At 39.6% G+C, this 14,440-nt stretch overlaps 1 protein-coding gene across 1 annotated transcript in view; it reads right to left on the bottom strand.

Moving 5' to 3' along the window:
* LOC122084898 (vacuolar protein sorting-associated protein 54, chloroplastic) overlaps positions 1-11,817 on the bottom strand; it is a 77,740-nt gene extending 65,923 nt beyond the window's left edge. The window contains 1 exon segment of the mRNA XM_042653318.1: positions 10,431-11,817. Coding sequence (XP_042509252.1) covers positions 10,431-11,339 — 909 coding nt within the window. The 5' untranslated portion in view covers positions 11,340-11,817.
* Positions 11,818-14,440: the final 2,623 nt, after the last annotated feature.

Raw genomic sequence — 14,440 nt, 5'->3', positions numbered from 1 at the left:
AGATTTGGGGATCAATTTGAGTTTAATAGGTTTAATTAGATTTGTACAGTTCATTGGACCAAGCATGAGTTTTCAAGTTATAAGGAGTTAAGGACAAGGGTACCCAAGTCAAAGGAAATTTAGAGGTAAGCATTAAATAAAGGAGGGGTATTTAGGACCTTTCATAATAAAATAAAGGGAAATTTACATCCACCTCCCCTCGCGTTTGCCCTTATTACATCCACCCCCCTCACGTTTTGTTTATTACAAATAAACCCTCCAAACCTAACATCCGTGAGAGAAGTGTTAGTTTTTTAAATGGAAAAGACGATGTTACCCTTCTTCTTCCTCTCCTCCATTTTCCCAGAACTCACCTCTCTCCTTCTTTCCATTTGCCCAGAACTCACCTCTCTCCTTCTTCTCTAATTTCAGTCTTTTCCTTGATTTCCAAATTGATCATCTCTTTCTCTCTGTAGCAAAGGGAAAACCCCTCAAGGTTTGATGTTCAAACAAGCAAATACTATAATTCAATTTTCAGTTCAGCATTCTAAAAATTGTTGGTGAGAAGCATAACAACATCAACTCAAAGGAAAATTATCGCACATATATAGTAATTGTTACTGACTTAATTGTCTATAGATGCCAACAAACTATGATCAGCCAAATTGTAAATCCTATTTCAAAGTTAGCCCTTCATCACAATCATCGACAAGTAAATTTACATCTAAGAGGAACTGCTCTTGATCATCTATGACTACTAGTGGTGGGAAACTAACGATTGAGAATAGCAAGAAAGCATGCCTACCTGAATCCAAAACCCTATGCTCCGGTCAATATAGGGTTTTAGGCTTTTCAGGGATTTTGCTTCGGTGCCCTAACAAAGCTTCCACAGGATTCCACTCTTTCCAGACTTCCTGAAACAGTCGGTGCCACCGCTCGTAAATAAATGTGTGATTTGTCTCCACCACCATCCAAAGCTTTCTAGAGTCCTTAACAGACTCTACACCAACAATGTTTTATGATCGATTAATCTCCCTCTTTCTCGTCAAAATCTCGTCTTCGATTGATTAAGGAAAAAACTCATAGGATAGGTGCTGGCGGTCTCTCTTTTCAGAGTTTCCATGATGGAAACACATAGGATTCGTCTCACATAAGATCTTCTTGCCACATATCACCGCCTTCTTGCGGCCATGGGCAGAAGGGGGAGGACCAGGAGGGGCTTAGTACAGGAAAGGAGCAGGTGCTGATGCCTGTGGCGATGGTGGTGGTGCAACCGTGCAGGGGCACGACGGTAATCATAGGAATGGTGGGAAGGAGGGAGGTTGCGGGGATCTGCAATGTGGGTTATGGCTTGGCACATGGCGCATCTTATCGATTGGGCACCCGGCGGGAGTTGCAGCGGTGTGTGGCAATTGGAGCAGCTCATAAGCAAATGAATCTTCAACGCCTATGAAAGAATAAACGGATCTCGGACACAGAGAGAAAGAGAGAATCAATTTGGAAATCAAGGAAAAGACTGAAATCAGAGAAGAAGGAGAGAGGTGAGTTTTGTGCAAATGGAAAGGAGAGAGAGAGAGGGGTGAGTTCTGGGCAAATGGAGGAGAGGAAGAAGAAGGGTAAAATTATCTTTTCTATTTAAAAAACTAACACTTCTCTCACGGTGTTAGGTTGGGTGGGTTTATTTGTAATAAACAAAATGCGAAGGGGGTGGATGTAATAAGGGCAAACGCGAGGAGAGGTGGATGTAAATTTCCCTAAAATAAATAAATTAAAGAAAAAAAAGGGCCAACCGTAGGGGCTTCTTCACAAATGAGGGCTTTGTTTGGGAGAGAAATAAGAGAGAAGGAGAAAATTGAAGACAAAAAAGAAGAAAGGAAGAAGAGGGAAATCCAAGAGAGGGTGTGCATCTATCTCACAAGGTAAGCATAGTTTCCTAAAAAATTTATGAGTTTAAAAACCCTTGTGTGAAACTCTGTTTTTGGCTTTCAATTTCTTTTTTACTTTTTTTCTTTTTTTCCTTTTTTTTAAAGAAAGGGCTGAATGGGTAGATGGTGGGGGAGGTGTTAATGGAAGAATGAGAGAGATAGCGTAAGAGATGTGTGATGGGATTGGGCTGCTGCCCAGCCGAACACCAGCTCTCCCTCCCTTCATACATGGGTGCGTGCCCATGTGGCTAACTTACCACTATTTTAAAAAAAAAAAAAAGTAGGGAAAGAATATTCTATAAAGTGGAAGGAGTGGGATCTTTAAGAGGTAAGTTGATTTTTCTTTCAATTTATTTAAATTGGGGTTTTGGGTTTCAATTTATAGGTTTTCAAGAAAGGTAGAGAGATGCCATGGGTATGAGAGATGGGAAGAGGAAGAAGAAGACTACAAGGTAGAGAGAGAGAGGGAGATGGCAGATTGAGAGAGAACTGGGGTGCAATAGGGCTGGGCTGCTAGCCTGCTACAGGTCTGTAGCAGGCTTGGCCGGCAGCCACACCCGCTTCCCCTCTCCCAGGCTGGGTGTGTGTGTGTGTGTGTGTGTTGTGTAAGCATGTAGGTTATACGTAGGTTAATGGGTGTGTGTACTATTTTAACAACAAAGAAAAGAAAGAAAACAAGAAAATGTGAGTATGTGTGTGTTAATGGTAGGAATAAAGGAAAAGAAAAGAAAATATGAAAAGAGAAGGGAAGAGAGGGATGGAAAGGTGGGGGTGGTGTGGGTGCTGCCAGCCTCACTGTTAGGCTCCTGCCCAGCCATGTGGCTGGGTTAAACCCAGCTCCTCCCTCCCCTGTTTTGTGTTTATATGTTTGTGTGTGTATGGTTGAGACCCTTTGTGGTCCCAGTCACCGTTACATGTAAAAATTTAAAATGAGGCCCTTACTTGTACACCTACTGTCTACCTGCTTCCCATATCACATTGTTCATCGTACCCAACGGAAGTAGTGGCTCACCTACTTCTACCTACTGTACCTACATCCTGGGACTTACTACCAAGGGGATAGTAAGGTGTTTAGTAATTATGAGTTTTTGTAATGATGCATTCCAGTTAAACAACTCAATCTCAAGTGTAATAATGCTTCTAATGTTGTATATTGTTTGCGGATGATATGGAAAATAATTAATGAGAAAGAGATAGGCTAAATGATAACCCACAATTGGGAAGGAAGGTTTCAGGATCAAAAAGCTTTGAGGTAAATCGGACTAAAAGAATATAAGTGGGGAAAAGTTTGGCAAAAGTAAGAGTAGAAATGCCTAGTTTAGATTGATAACCAAGAAATAGCCCGTTGAAAAAGCCTTTTTACTTTGTCCGATCATTATTGTGAGATTGATTATGAAGAATATTACCTATAAACTAAGGAAGAGTAGAATAAGTGGATCAACATGGAGAAAATTGATTGGTTCAATAAGAAAATAAAGGCAAGTTAACTTTTAAGAACTTCAATGGAATTTGGTTTTGGCCAACATGATGATGTTGCATGTAATGTGTTGGCCAGCAGGTTTTATTGCTTTTGTTGAGCTATAATCGAAGATTTTACACCCACTTGCATGTTGACTCAGCAGCAACATAGTTATATAGGGTTCTAAAAGAATTCGAGGCATAGAGGGAGTTCCTGCTGCACCCCCTTGCAAGGTTTCAGCACACCTTTTTGAAAAGAGTCCCAGCCTGCTGCGTATTCCAGGTTCAGGAGGACTCCTTTATATATTTATATGTGGACCTTCTAATCCTAGAGAGTTAGAACTATATCTGCAGCCATATTAATAGAGTCTTAATCGTAGTCACAAGGGTGAAATCAATAACCCTCAACCAGATGAGCTTCACCTTACGGATTATATTAAAGACATGAACCAAGGACATGGCTGAATCCATACAATAAGTTAAAGTATTGTTTCGACAAGTTAAGAACATTTTATTGAAACACATAAAGAACGTGAGGAGGGTTATAAGGGACTATTTTAAGGGACCTTTGAATGAAAAGCTTGGTAGAGAGGCCAAGTGATATGTTAACGTGCCAACCATGGCTTTTGGTGCTTGAAGTAGAGGAATCTTAAAATAATGATGTAACTTTAGATTGTTTATTGTTATAGTTAAGTAATTAAATCCTAAGAAAAGGAAGGTGTGCTTATGTAGGTGACGTGATTAGGAGAGAACAAAAACATTTTTTTTCAGTTACCTTTGGACGTCGTCTACAGGTGACGAAAACATAGTTGTCACGGCGTCACCTAGGCGGCGATTTGGCATCCCAGCGGAAATTCGAGGGCATGGCAGTACAACGATTTATGGGAGTCACGATTGGCGGCCACCATGGTCGTATAGGCGTCGCCATGGCAGCGCTATGGATGCCATCGCATGCCTATTATACTAATCAATCGCTTTTTGTATTTTTTTTTTTTTTTTTTTTTTACTTGCTAACAATGTTGAATATTATCTTTCTTGTATTTTTATTGTTAGGTGAAATAGAAAAGAGAAGAAAACCCAATCGACTACCAATTTCTCAAGGCTCTCGAGTCTCAACTATCAATTTCTCAAATTGAAGAACAGTGAACCCTCAAAAGTCGATGCCTTCCGCCTGCGAGTGACCTTCTCCTTATCCGGCAGTGAACCTGAACCCTTGAAGCTTCCGCCTGCGACTGCGAGTGACGTCCTCCTTCTCCTTCTCCATCTCCGAGACCAAGGTAAGGGGCCTAAGGGCCTGCGACGTCTTTCTCTCCTCCTTCTTCGTCTTCCGCTTCTTACTCTTCTTCTTCTCTGCTAGTCGGCTACTCTGCTTCTCTTTTTCCTCCTCTGTTCCTGACTTCAGTTCTTCTCCTTCTCTATTCCTTCTTCTATGGTTAATGTTTCATAACAGCATAAATAGAAATATAGAATTAGTTCTGAATCGAAGTGTTGGATTGCTTGTTTTACTGCCTTACTTTAATCCTTTCTTGGATCACTTGTTAAGTTGCTTCTGACTACTGATTTGAATTTTTTTTGGATTTTGATGTTGTTCTAATGGTTTACTGTATAAGTCAATAATTCATATTGATTTTTACTGACATGATATGGCTATGTTGATTTTTTTATGATTTGATGTTGCTTAATGTTGGTTTTATATGTTATAGGGTATATATTCTAGGCTTGTAGCATGTTAAATAACTTAAAAAATAGGAAAAATAAAAAAGTAGCATACTAAATAATTTTAAAAAATAGGGAATATAAAAAATGACACATGGGCAATTTGACCGCCATGGCAACGCCAAAAAAGGCGATTTAACGCCAAATCGATTAGCCACCCCTCCACCGCCTTGGATCGATTTGACGCCGTGACAACTATGGACGGAAATTCCATCATATCAGCCAACTTATCATTAATTTGCATGTTTTTCCAGTATTGTATGCTTATCACTGCCTCCAAGATTAGTCTATGTTTTTAAATGCATTAAGATATTTATTTTCTTGATTGATTATAAGGGTGAGGCATGATAGACACAAGATTAAGTTAGTAATAATGCAGTAAAGTAACAAGACAAGAAAAGAATTAAGGCAACAAAGAGGAAAGAAAAAGAAAAGAGTGACGAAGGGATCCTCCCCGGCACTTCGATGACCGGACAAGGCGGGGGTCGATTCTCCCCAGGACTTTGAGCTCCTAGTGACCGGACAGGGTGAGAATCAATCCTCCCCAGAATCCTGGTGACCAAACAGGGTCAGGATTCACGACTCAGGAAAATTAAGCAAAGGAAAGAGAACAAGTAAAGAAAAGAGAAAAGGAAAGAAAAGAATGAAATATATTTATATAAGGAATATAAAGGGAACTACTTCCACAGATAACCAGACAAATCAGAAAATCAAAACCAGGTTTTTATTGGTCATGTTTTTCCTGTAATGGATCAGAAATGTATATAGAGTAAAATTGATTGTTTTTATGAGCAATAACATGAGCATGACAAGATTTCAAGAAAAGAATGTTTTTATTGCATAGATATGATTGCATTGTTCTCACTGAGCTAATTAGCTCACCCTATAGTTATATATGTTCTTACAGAGTATGTACAGAGTACCAGTGTGCAGAATGTATCAGGAGATTCAAAGGGAAGGACACAGGTTCTTCAACTAGTTAAAGAAGACAGATTTGAATCGGTGTTTTTGTTAGCTTGTTTGAGATTTAATGTATATAGTGGGAATATTAGAAAATGTTGAGAGTATATTGAGATACAGATACAGATACAGATTCAGAATTGAACTGATAGATAGATAGTTATCAGATGATTGATGTTAGCCATTACAGGTGTTCATTAAAATGTTAAGATGAATTGCAAGGGTACTTTGATGTTATATTGGTTATAGAAGGATGAGAAGACAGGTTTTGGCCGTTATTTAACGGTGGCCCGCAAGGGCCTGCACTCATATCTCACCCGGATTTGGGGGTGCTACAATAATATTCCCTTTTTTGTCCTCCTTGGTAATGAACTTATTATTCACCCAAAAAAAATTCACTTAGCCAACTTTTTTTTTTGGGGGCGGGGGGGTGTGTGAATAATTACCAAAGAAGGGAGAAAAGAATACACAAAGCCCCAAAGGGGAGAGAGAGACTAACAACAAGCCAAAAAAAGGAACAAAACCATCAAGGGGGAGGGGGAAGCAAGACGGAAGGGGGGAGACCTCAAAACACAACAATAAGCCTACTCCTTGGAGAATTCCTTAATTATGGTGCAGGGAGCAAAGCAAGTTTAAAACTAACATCAAAATAGATGGCATTCCAAATCTTATTGAAGGACCAAGAGTTAAATGTCCATCTATGAAAATTTCGCTCAATCCATATATGGTTGATGAAGGCACAAAAGGCAAGACTTTCCTACAATGTCACTAAGGTGGAGAACTCTTCTCCTAGCAAGCTAGCAGTTACCAAGGAATCTCTTCCTAATGGCAGAGCAGAAGGGGCAAGAGAAGAAGATGTGGTCAACATCTTCAATAACATTGCAGCAGAGACAACAAGAGGGAGGAGCCTATATGTGCCAGTAGATAAGGAAGGATTGTCAGGGGAGGCAGTTGGAGAGGGCACACCAAGCTATGAAACTGTGTAGGGGGATGTGGCCTTTGTACCAAACAATTTTGCACCAATGGACAAGGGTGCCTTTTGATCTGACTAAGTCCTAAGTAGAGGAGGAGCTAAACATGTTTGTGCATGAAGGAAGCCAAGTAATTCTATCCCGTCTTCTACAATGACCAGGGGCAGCAATGGCAGGTCAAACCAAATAATTGATGGGGGGGACCAGACACCATTTGAAATGATGGAAGCTACTGAGGCATCCCTACCGAAGGCAGAGGAGTAAACATTTCTGAGCTCACCAAAAAAAGCACACCTGAAGTATGCCAAGAGTCAAACCATAAGGAAGTCAAAGTGTCGTCGCCAATAGAGGTGGAGATGGCCCAAGATCAATAGACCTGATATTTTGGATTTTGTTCCAGACCCAAAAGGCATTAGAGGGTGGAGAACTAGTCCAAAGGGAGTCATTCCAAAGGGGGGACGAGTAGACTCAAGAAGCTTGAGAATACCGGCAACGTTAACCTCCTTGATACTTCTCAAACCCTCAGATTTAGGGAGATAAACCGAAGCCCAATGGGGAGGATGGAGGAAATTGGTTGAATCCACTCTCTTCCAAAGGAAAATGCAAAGAAGAACCACTTTGATGGTGGATTGGGGAAGCACAAAAGTCCTCGACTAATATAAGTAAAAGGCTTGAAGCATAAATTTGGCATTCTCAAGAGCTCACTATAAGACAAAAGCTTGCCTTTCCAAAGTATGAGTCTTTCCTCGTGAGATCTAACATTGGGGTTGCCTCACCCTACCAAACCCCCCCCCAAAAAAAGGGGGTGAGCCTTTAACTGAGTCAACTTAAGTAAGAAGTGGATTCATAAACTACACCCACCCACCACCCTAACAAAAAAGGAGGTTGCCTCAGTATTGGCTTTCTCTAGATCAATAAAGACCATAGAGATCCTTCCTATCAGCTCCAAATCTTTCCATGAGCCTCCTTCTGTTGTTAATCTACCTGGCATAAAACCAAATTGGTTCTCTGAGATAGTAGTTTCTCTTCTCAAATGGACTTTAATAACCTTCTCTCATAGGTTCATAGTCCTCATTAGTTCTATGTCTCTATAGTTATTATAGTATTGAATGTCTCATTTATCACTGTAGATCGGGACTACAGTGCTTCTCCTCCACTCATCTGGCTTTTCCTTCTGCTATTTATCATGTTAAAAAGCTTGGTTAACCAAGATATCCCACGTGATCCTAACCTCTTCCACACTTCTATTGGGACCTCATCTGAGCCTAGTGTTCTACCTACTTTCATCTTTCTTAAGGCTTCTTCAACTTCAGCCACTTCAAATTATTATATATATCTATAATATGCAGTGTCTTGATGGATAAAACAATCTTCTGAGCTATTCCTACTCGAACTGTCTCCATTTAGTAAGTCGCAATAGCACTCATCCCATCTCTTCATAATGTCCTCATCCCTTACTAGCACTCTGCGTCATCACTTTCTAATATGATCGAAATCCCTACTTTTCCTTTCTCTCAGTTTAGCTATCTTATAGATAGCTTTTCTCCCTTCCTTTGTGTTCAGATTATTATAAAGATCGTCATATTTCTTCACCCTTGCTCTCCCCACAATCTTCTAGCTTCATTTCTGACAGCAAAATACCTTTTTTATCTTCTACCTTTTCAATCCTTTGCCAAGCCTTAAAGCTATCTTTCATTCTTTCTTAGTCTTAATGGCTGCCAAGACCTCCTCATCCCACCACCAAGTCTCCCTAGGAACCAGACAAATGCAATTTGATTCCCCTAGAACTTCTTTAGCAACCTTCTTAATACAAACCATCATCTCGATCCACATCATGTCAGTGTCTCCCTCAAAGTCACACTTTCCTTGTTTAACCACTTTATCAATAAATGAGTCCAAGAAATCACTTTTTAATCTCCACCACCTTACCTTAGGGCAAACAAGCTTCCCTAGCCTACGTTTTTGCGAACTAAGACACATATTCAAGACCACCAGTCTATATTGAGCGGTTAGGCTCTCCCTAGGTATAACCTAACAATCCTTACACAACAATCTATCGGGCCTTATAGTTGGGAAAAAAACTATTTGGCTGCTATGTTGTCCACTTTTGTAAGTACCTAGGTGCTCCTCTCTCTTTTCAAATAAAATGTTTACTATGGATAGATCATATGCTACCAGAAAGTCTAAAACTAATATCCCCTTCTCATTCCACCCCCACTCCATATCCTCCATGCACCTCTTCGTAGCCTCTAGGGTTTCTCCCAACATGTTCATTCAAGTCACTCCTATAATATCCTGTCACCCTAGTCACAACCTTTCACTAATCCATCCATGTGGTCCCAAGTTGTAACATGTAACTATATGCATCCAATCCTACTTGGGGTGCAGACAGTCTAATTATATTGACAATCTCTTTCTCTATCATAAGCTTGATGGATATAATTCTATCTCCAACTCTTTTAACATCCATTACATCATTCTTTAGATCTTTGTCCACTACTATGCAATTCCACCTCTATTACTTTGATCTCCCGAATACCAAAGCTTGAAGTTGTCTAATGCCTTAGCTTTTTAGCCCTCCATCTAGTCTTGCATATACATGTAATATTAATCCTTCTTCTCCTCGTAACATCTACCAGCTTCATACTCTTACCTGTTAAGGATCTATTATTCCAAACTGCCAATCTAATTATACGCTCTGGGACTAGGTACTTTACTCACACTTGCCCTTGCCTACTTATCATGGCATCCAGACATCAACGCAATGCCTCTTTTACGTGGTGGGGGAGGGCCCCAACAAAAGGACGATAGGACATAATAAGAAGAAATCAAAAAACAATCAGATCCATGCAAAGGTAACTAACTGTCTGGATATAATAGGATGCTGGCTGCCTACCTGGGGCACCACTATAAAAATAAGAATATATAATATAGTTATATACGATAAGATATAGTGAAAAGGCACCCAGATAAGATTCTATTGCAAACACAATCTTCGATACATTAATCGACCTATAATCAGCGTGGGATTATATTCCACAGGTCTCGTTAGAGAATCCAACAAAGGTTCGGTTTTTTGGATAATAAATTTAGGAAACGCTTGGTCATTGTGCCAGCATGGGGCAATTGAGTACATTAATCGATGTATGCTATGCCCTCAAATACACAATATGCAGATAGAAACAGGACAAGATAGAACAAGGGCAAGCCCACCACAATCAGGTAACAAATCAAGCACAGAAGCTGTGGATATTGAATGCACAGGTTCATGACTCAGGCATCATTTAGCAATCCGGGTATTGTGACCCCTATGTTATCCAGAAATTCAGTACCACTGAGAAACAGAAAGAGCACGTAGGAATTACAGACAATGAACATAAAATAGCTGCCCGCACATGATAAAAGGAAACAAGTCAGTTACCAGCTTCAGAGCTGAAAGGGCTTGGTTCACATTTAAGATGAGCCTCAGTTTTTGTTGGAGAGCCAACAGATTGCCCCTCGTCGCATTCAACTCCTGAATCTGCCTGGCGGAATCAACCAAATCCAAGTCTAGGAGCCTTATGGTCTCCTTCAGTTCGCGGATCCGACCGCATGCCTCCACAATCTTGACATTCAAGTCTTGCAGTTGCCCCTGAGCTTCAAAGAAAGAATCCGATCGAAGCGCAATCTCCTTCACTAAGTGCAACTCGACAACATCCAAGTACTGCGATAATTTCTCCTGCAACACCACATTCTCCGATAGAGTCGAGAAAGGGCAAGCCGCACGAAATGTCCCCCCGTCTTCCAACGCAAAATCCTCTTTGAAATACAAAGACGGGACTTCCCTCAGACACGCAACAAGAGCTTCGCCTTGACCACGGGCGACCTCCCCTTCTCCGGCACCGGTAATACTCAAAGAATTCAAGGATGCCAAACTGGTCTCAACCGAGTCACTATTTTCTTTAGTGGCATGGTGCCTGATGTCCTCGAATTTTGCATATGACTCCAAGATCGAAGCCAGGTAAGGCTGGAAATCGGATCGGTTCACCTCCGTGAAGGAGACCGCCTTGTTCAGCGTCAAAGGGGCCAATTCAGGAGGACCACCGCCTGACGAAGAAGACCACCAACCCACCCAAGAAGCATCAGAGCCATAAACACCAGACTTGCCAACGTGTGGATTGTTCAGAATCGAAGCTAAGCTTTGGCTACCACCAAAAGACGAAGATGCAGACGATTCGTGCTCCGTAAGCGACCTGATCGAAGCCGAACTGGTTCGACCGAGAGCCAAACTGTTATTACTGCTTGTCCTCTCAACCACCGAGAAGCTTCCCGGCGGGGAAGATGCATCCATTCTCTACGATCTATAATTCATGAATCAGGCTAAATTTCGATCTCATCGTGTAGCCGGTTTTCTCCATTAAAAAAACCACACAGAGACAATGAGAATCAAACTTACATCTAAGAACTCCCAGAATCAGGAAGTTATGGTTCTCGGTGAGAAATTTTTCAGATGGCAACGCTTGATCTGCTATCGGCCTTACGAGATCGTGACAGGGAAGCCACAGATCCAATTCAATCCAGTTGGTCTAAATGATAAGAGATTGCAAATGTTCGAAGAAATTCAATTGCGTAGAGCGAAGAAGAAAAATGCGCAAGGTTTCTTCTGCAGTGCGAAAACTAATATGTGAACTCTCAACTCTCAAGTGAACGAGACCAAGCTCGGTCTCGGATGTTGGATCTGTAAATCTCTGTAGAAGGAGAAGGAGGGGTGGAGAGTGATGCAGAATCTATTATAGTTTTTATCGAGGGTTTGCTAGCCTCACTCATTCGCGAGTGATGCCAATCACGTTAGCAATATAAAAACGTCGTACAGAATATTATTGACTAACGCTGGTTAAAAAATAATAACTCTTTTAACCATATTTGATTGGGCCACATGACTCACGCATACACGCTTAAGTCGCCAAATATTTTTTCCACTTTTCCATTAAATCAAAATAGTCCCTATGATGTAGAACATCCCAATCAGAATCACAATATCTTTTGGCACGAAGGTTACTATTGTAATTAGGGTTTTCAATCGATTGGGTCAGGTCAGTCTTGGTTGGGCTTGGTATGCTTATATCATTGGATCCTGATTTATCTATTTAAGGAATGAGTCAGTTTTATGTCGGGTTCGTTTGGGTTCTAGACCACTATTAGCAAAAGCGTGTTTAAAACTCCGTTTAAACAGATTCTCGTTTTTTACCGTTTAAAAACACTTTTTTTCGTATGCTTCTCAAATATACTTGAAAAAACTATAAACGACAAGCATTTCCATTATAAACAAGTTTAAACACATTCCCGCTTTTTTGCATTTTTTAAGACTTAACTCGTTGAACATAATGTCTACTTAATTGATCATATATCTCTCTCCCAACATCTGATCAACTTGATTCTTTCGTTGACTTAAAGCTAACTCAATTGCCTATATATTGTCATGATCTCACTTTCAACTCAATATCAATATATGGACCTGGAAATTGTGATACAAATTGATGCATTTGCTTAAAAATGTTTTTAAAGTAATGACTCCCAACTCAAACTGAACATAAATTATTCTAATAGTGCGTTGACTATGTCGATAACAATGAACAACATCATAGCCACGCCACATTGCTCAATAAAACTTTGACATATGTGGTATATGAATTTATTACTAGTTTTTGATAATATTCAATTATATGTCATAAAACTTATAATGAAATATGAAATATATATGCATTAGTGTTGGATAATGTAGTTGTTTTGAACATTAGATGCAAGTATTAATGTAATAATTCATTCATTTATATGATTATACTACCATTTTGTTGGTCCTGATTGTTTAAAATCTACACGTTTAAAACTTGTGCCATCTGTTTTCCTTTTTCGTTGTTCTATGCTTTTTTTTATCGTATCATTTGAAAAAAATTTACTATTTAAAACCCGTATCGTCCGTTTCTTTTTTTTTGCCGATCCCGTTTTTGCTAACCATGTTCCATACTTTAGCCGAACTTCTCATAGTCAGGTTAATTAGGTTATAATCATGTCTTAAACAGGACAATGTACCAATAAAGCCTTAAACAGGCCTTAAACGATCTTTAATTATTTTATATTTAAGATATTTGAATATGTTTTATTAAATCATCATCAATTTAGAAAATATACTACACTTAATTACTTTTTTTTTTTTGTAAAATACACTTAATTACATTCAATGATTGACAAAACATCAATATATACCTTATTCTATCAAAAAATAAAAAATCAAACTATACAAATAAACGGTCGGAGTAAAAGTCTCAGGGCAAGTCATACTTGTAAATGGGTCAGTCCGACTTGGTCCTTGTTGGGCTTACCCCTTGCACCATGTAATGCCTGTTTATAAATGGGATGGGCTCAGGGCTTGACATGTTTAATAATTGGTGCATGCCAGATTGGTCTTTAAACGGTCGGGCAAATTGGTGTGAGCTTGGGATTGACACCATTATAATGTATACTAAATGATGAATCCCTTTTTATGGAGAAGTCTTCGGATGACACAAAACTCGACATGCTGCACATTTTATGCCCAATAAACGGCTTAGATCTGTTGAACCCTAAAGATTGGGCTAGAAACAAGAGAGCCGTTAAGGGGGCAGGCTATTGTCCTAAGTGACCAAAGGGAAGAGACTGTGCTAGTTGATAACCTCTAGCACCCCTTCCATGGTCGCTACGTGTTTTAAAGCAGTTGTAGATTAGTCTCAATGCAAACAATATAATGACTTGGTGTGGGGTTAGGGTATTACAAATAGTATCATAATAGATCTTGACATCATATAAAGCAATAGCGAGATGTTATGCAGTAAGAAAGGAGAATGTCACGCCTAATAAACGAACCATATTTAGTGAGTCTAGCAAGTTGGGTAAGAAATAAGAGAAGCGTTGAAATGGGTAGGCTCTTTAGTCCCATATTGATTAATGGGGAGAGAATAAGCTAATTGATAACCTTTAACACCCCTTCCATGGCTACTATATATTTTAAACCCATGAATGGTTCGTCTTAAAGAAGATAATAATGTGGCTTAGTGTGGGTTGGGGCATTACACTACATCAAAACGAGGGATTCCTTATATTCATAGATTGCTCTAGTAAGTCTCCAAAAGCACTAGTAAGCTTCGAAATTTGTTCCCTTTTTTTTTTTGTTGGGTGGAAGAAGTTTGTTCCATTGAGATGCCTAAGAAAACTGCATTAATGAGAATCTCTTTAGTTTATTTCTGGTGGGATAAAAAAAAAAAAAGTTATTTTCTTTTAGTTCCTTTTTTGGTAAATTTGTTTTCAATGCTCGATAGTCTGTTGGGAAGAAGACTTGTAAAAATTGGATTCCTTTTTTTGGTAGGATATTGGATTCTCTTTTATTTATTTTTTTGTTGGTAGAATGATATTTGATTT

Source organism: Macadamia integrifolia, chromosome 7, assembly GCF_013358625.1.
Source record: "Macadamia integrifolia cultivar HAES 741 chromosome 7, SCU_Mint_v3, whole genome shotgun sequence".
In the NCBI taxonomy this organism is placed as follows: domain Eukaryota; kingdom Viridiplantae; phylum Streptophyta; class Magnoliopsida; order Proteales; family Proteaceae; genus Macadamia; species Macadamia integrifolia.
This window is presented reverse-complemented; position numbering and strand designations above follow the sequence as displayed.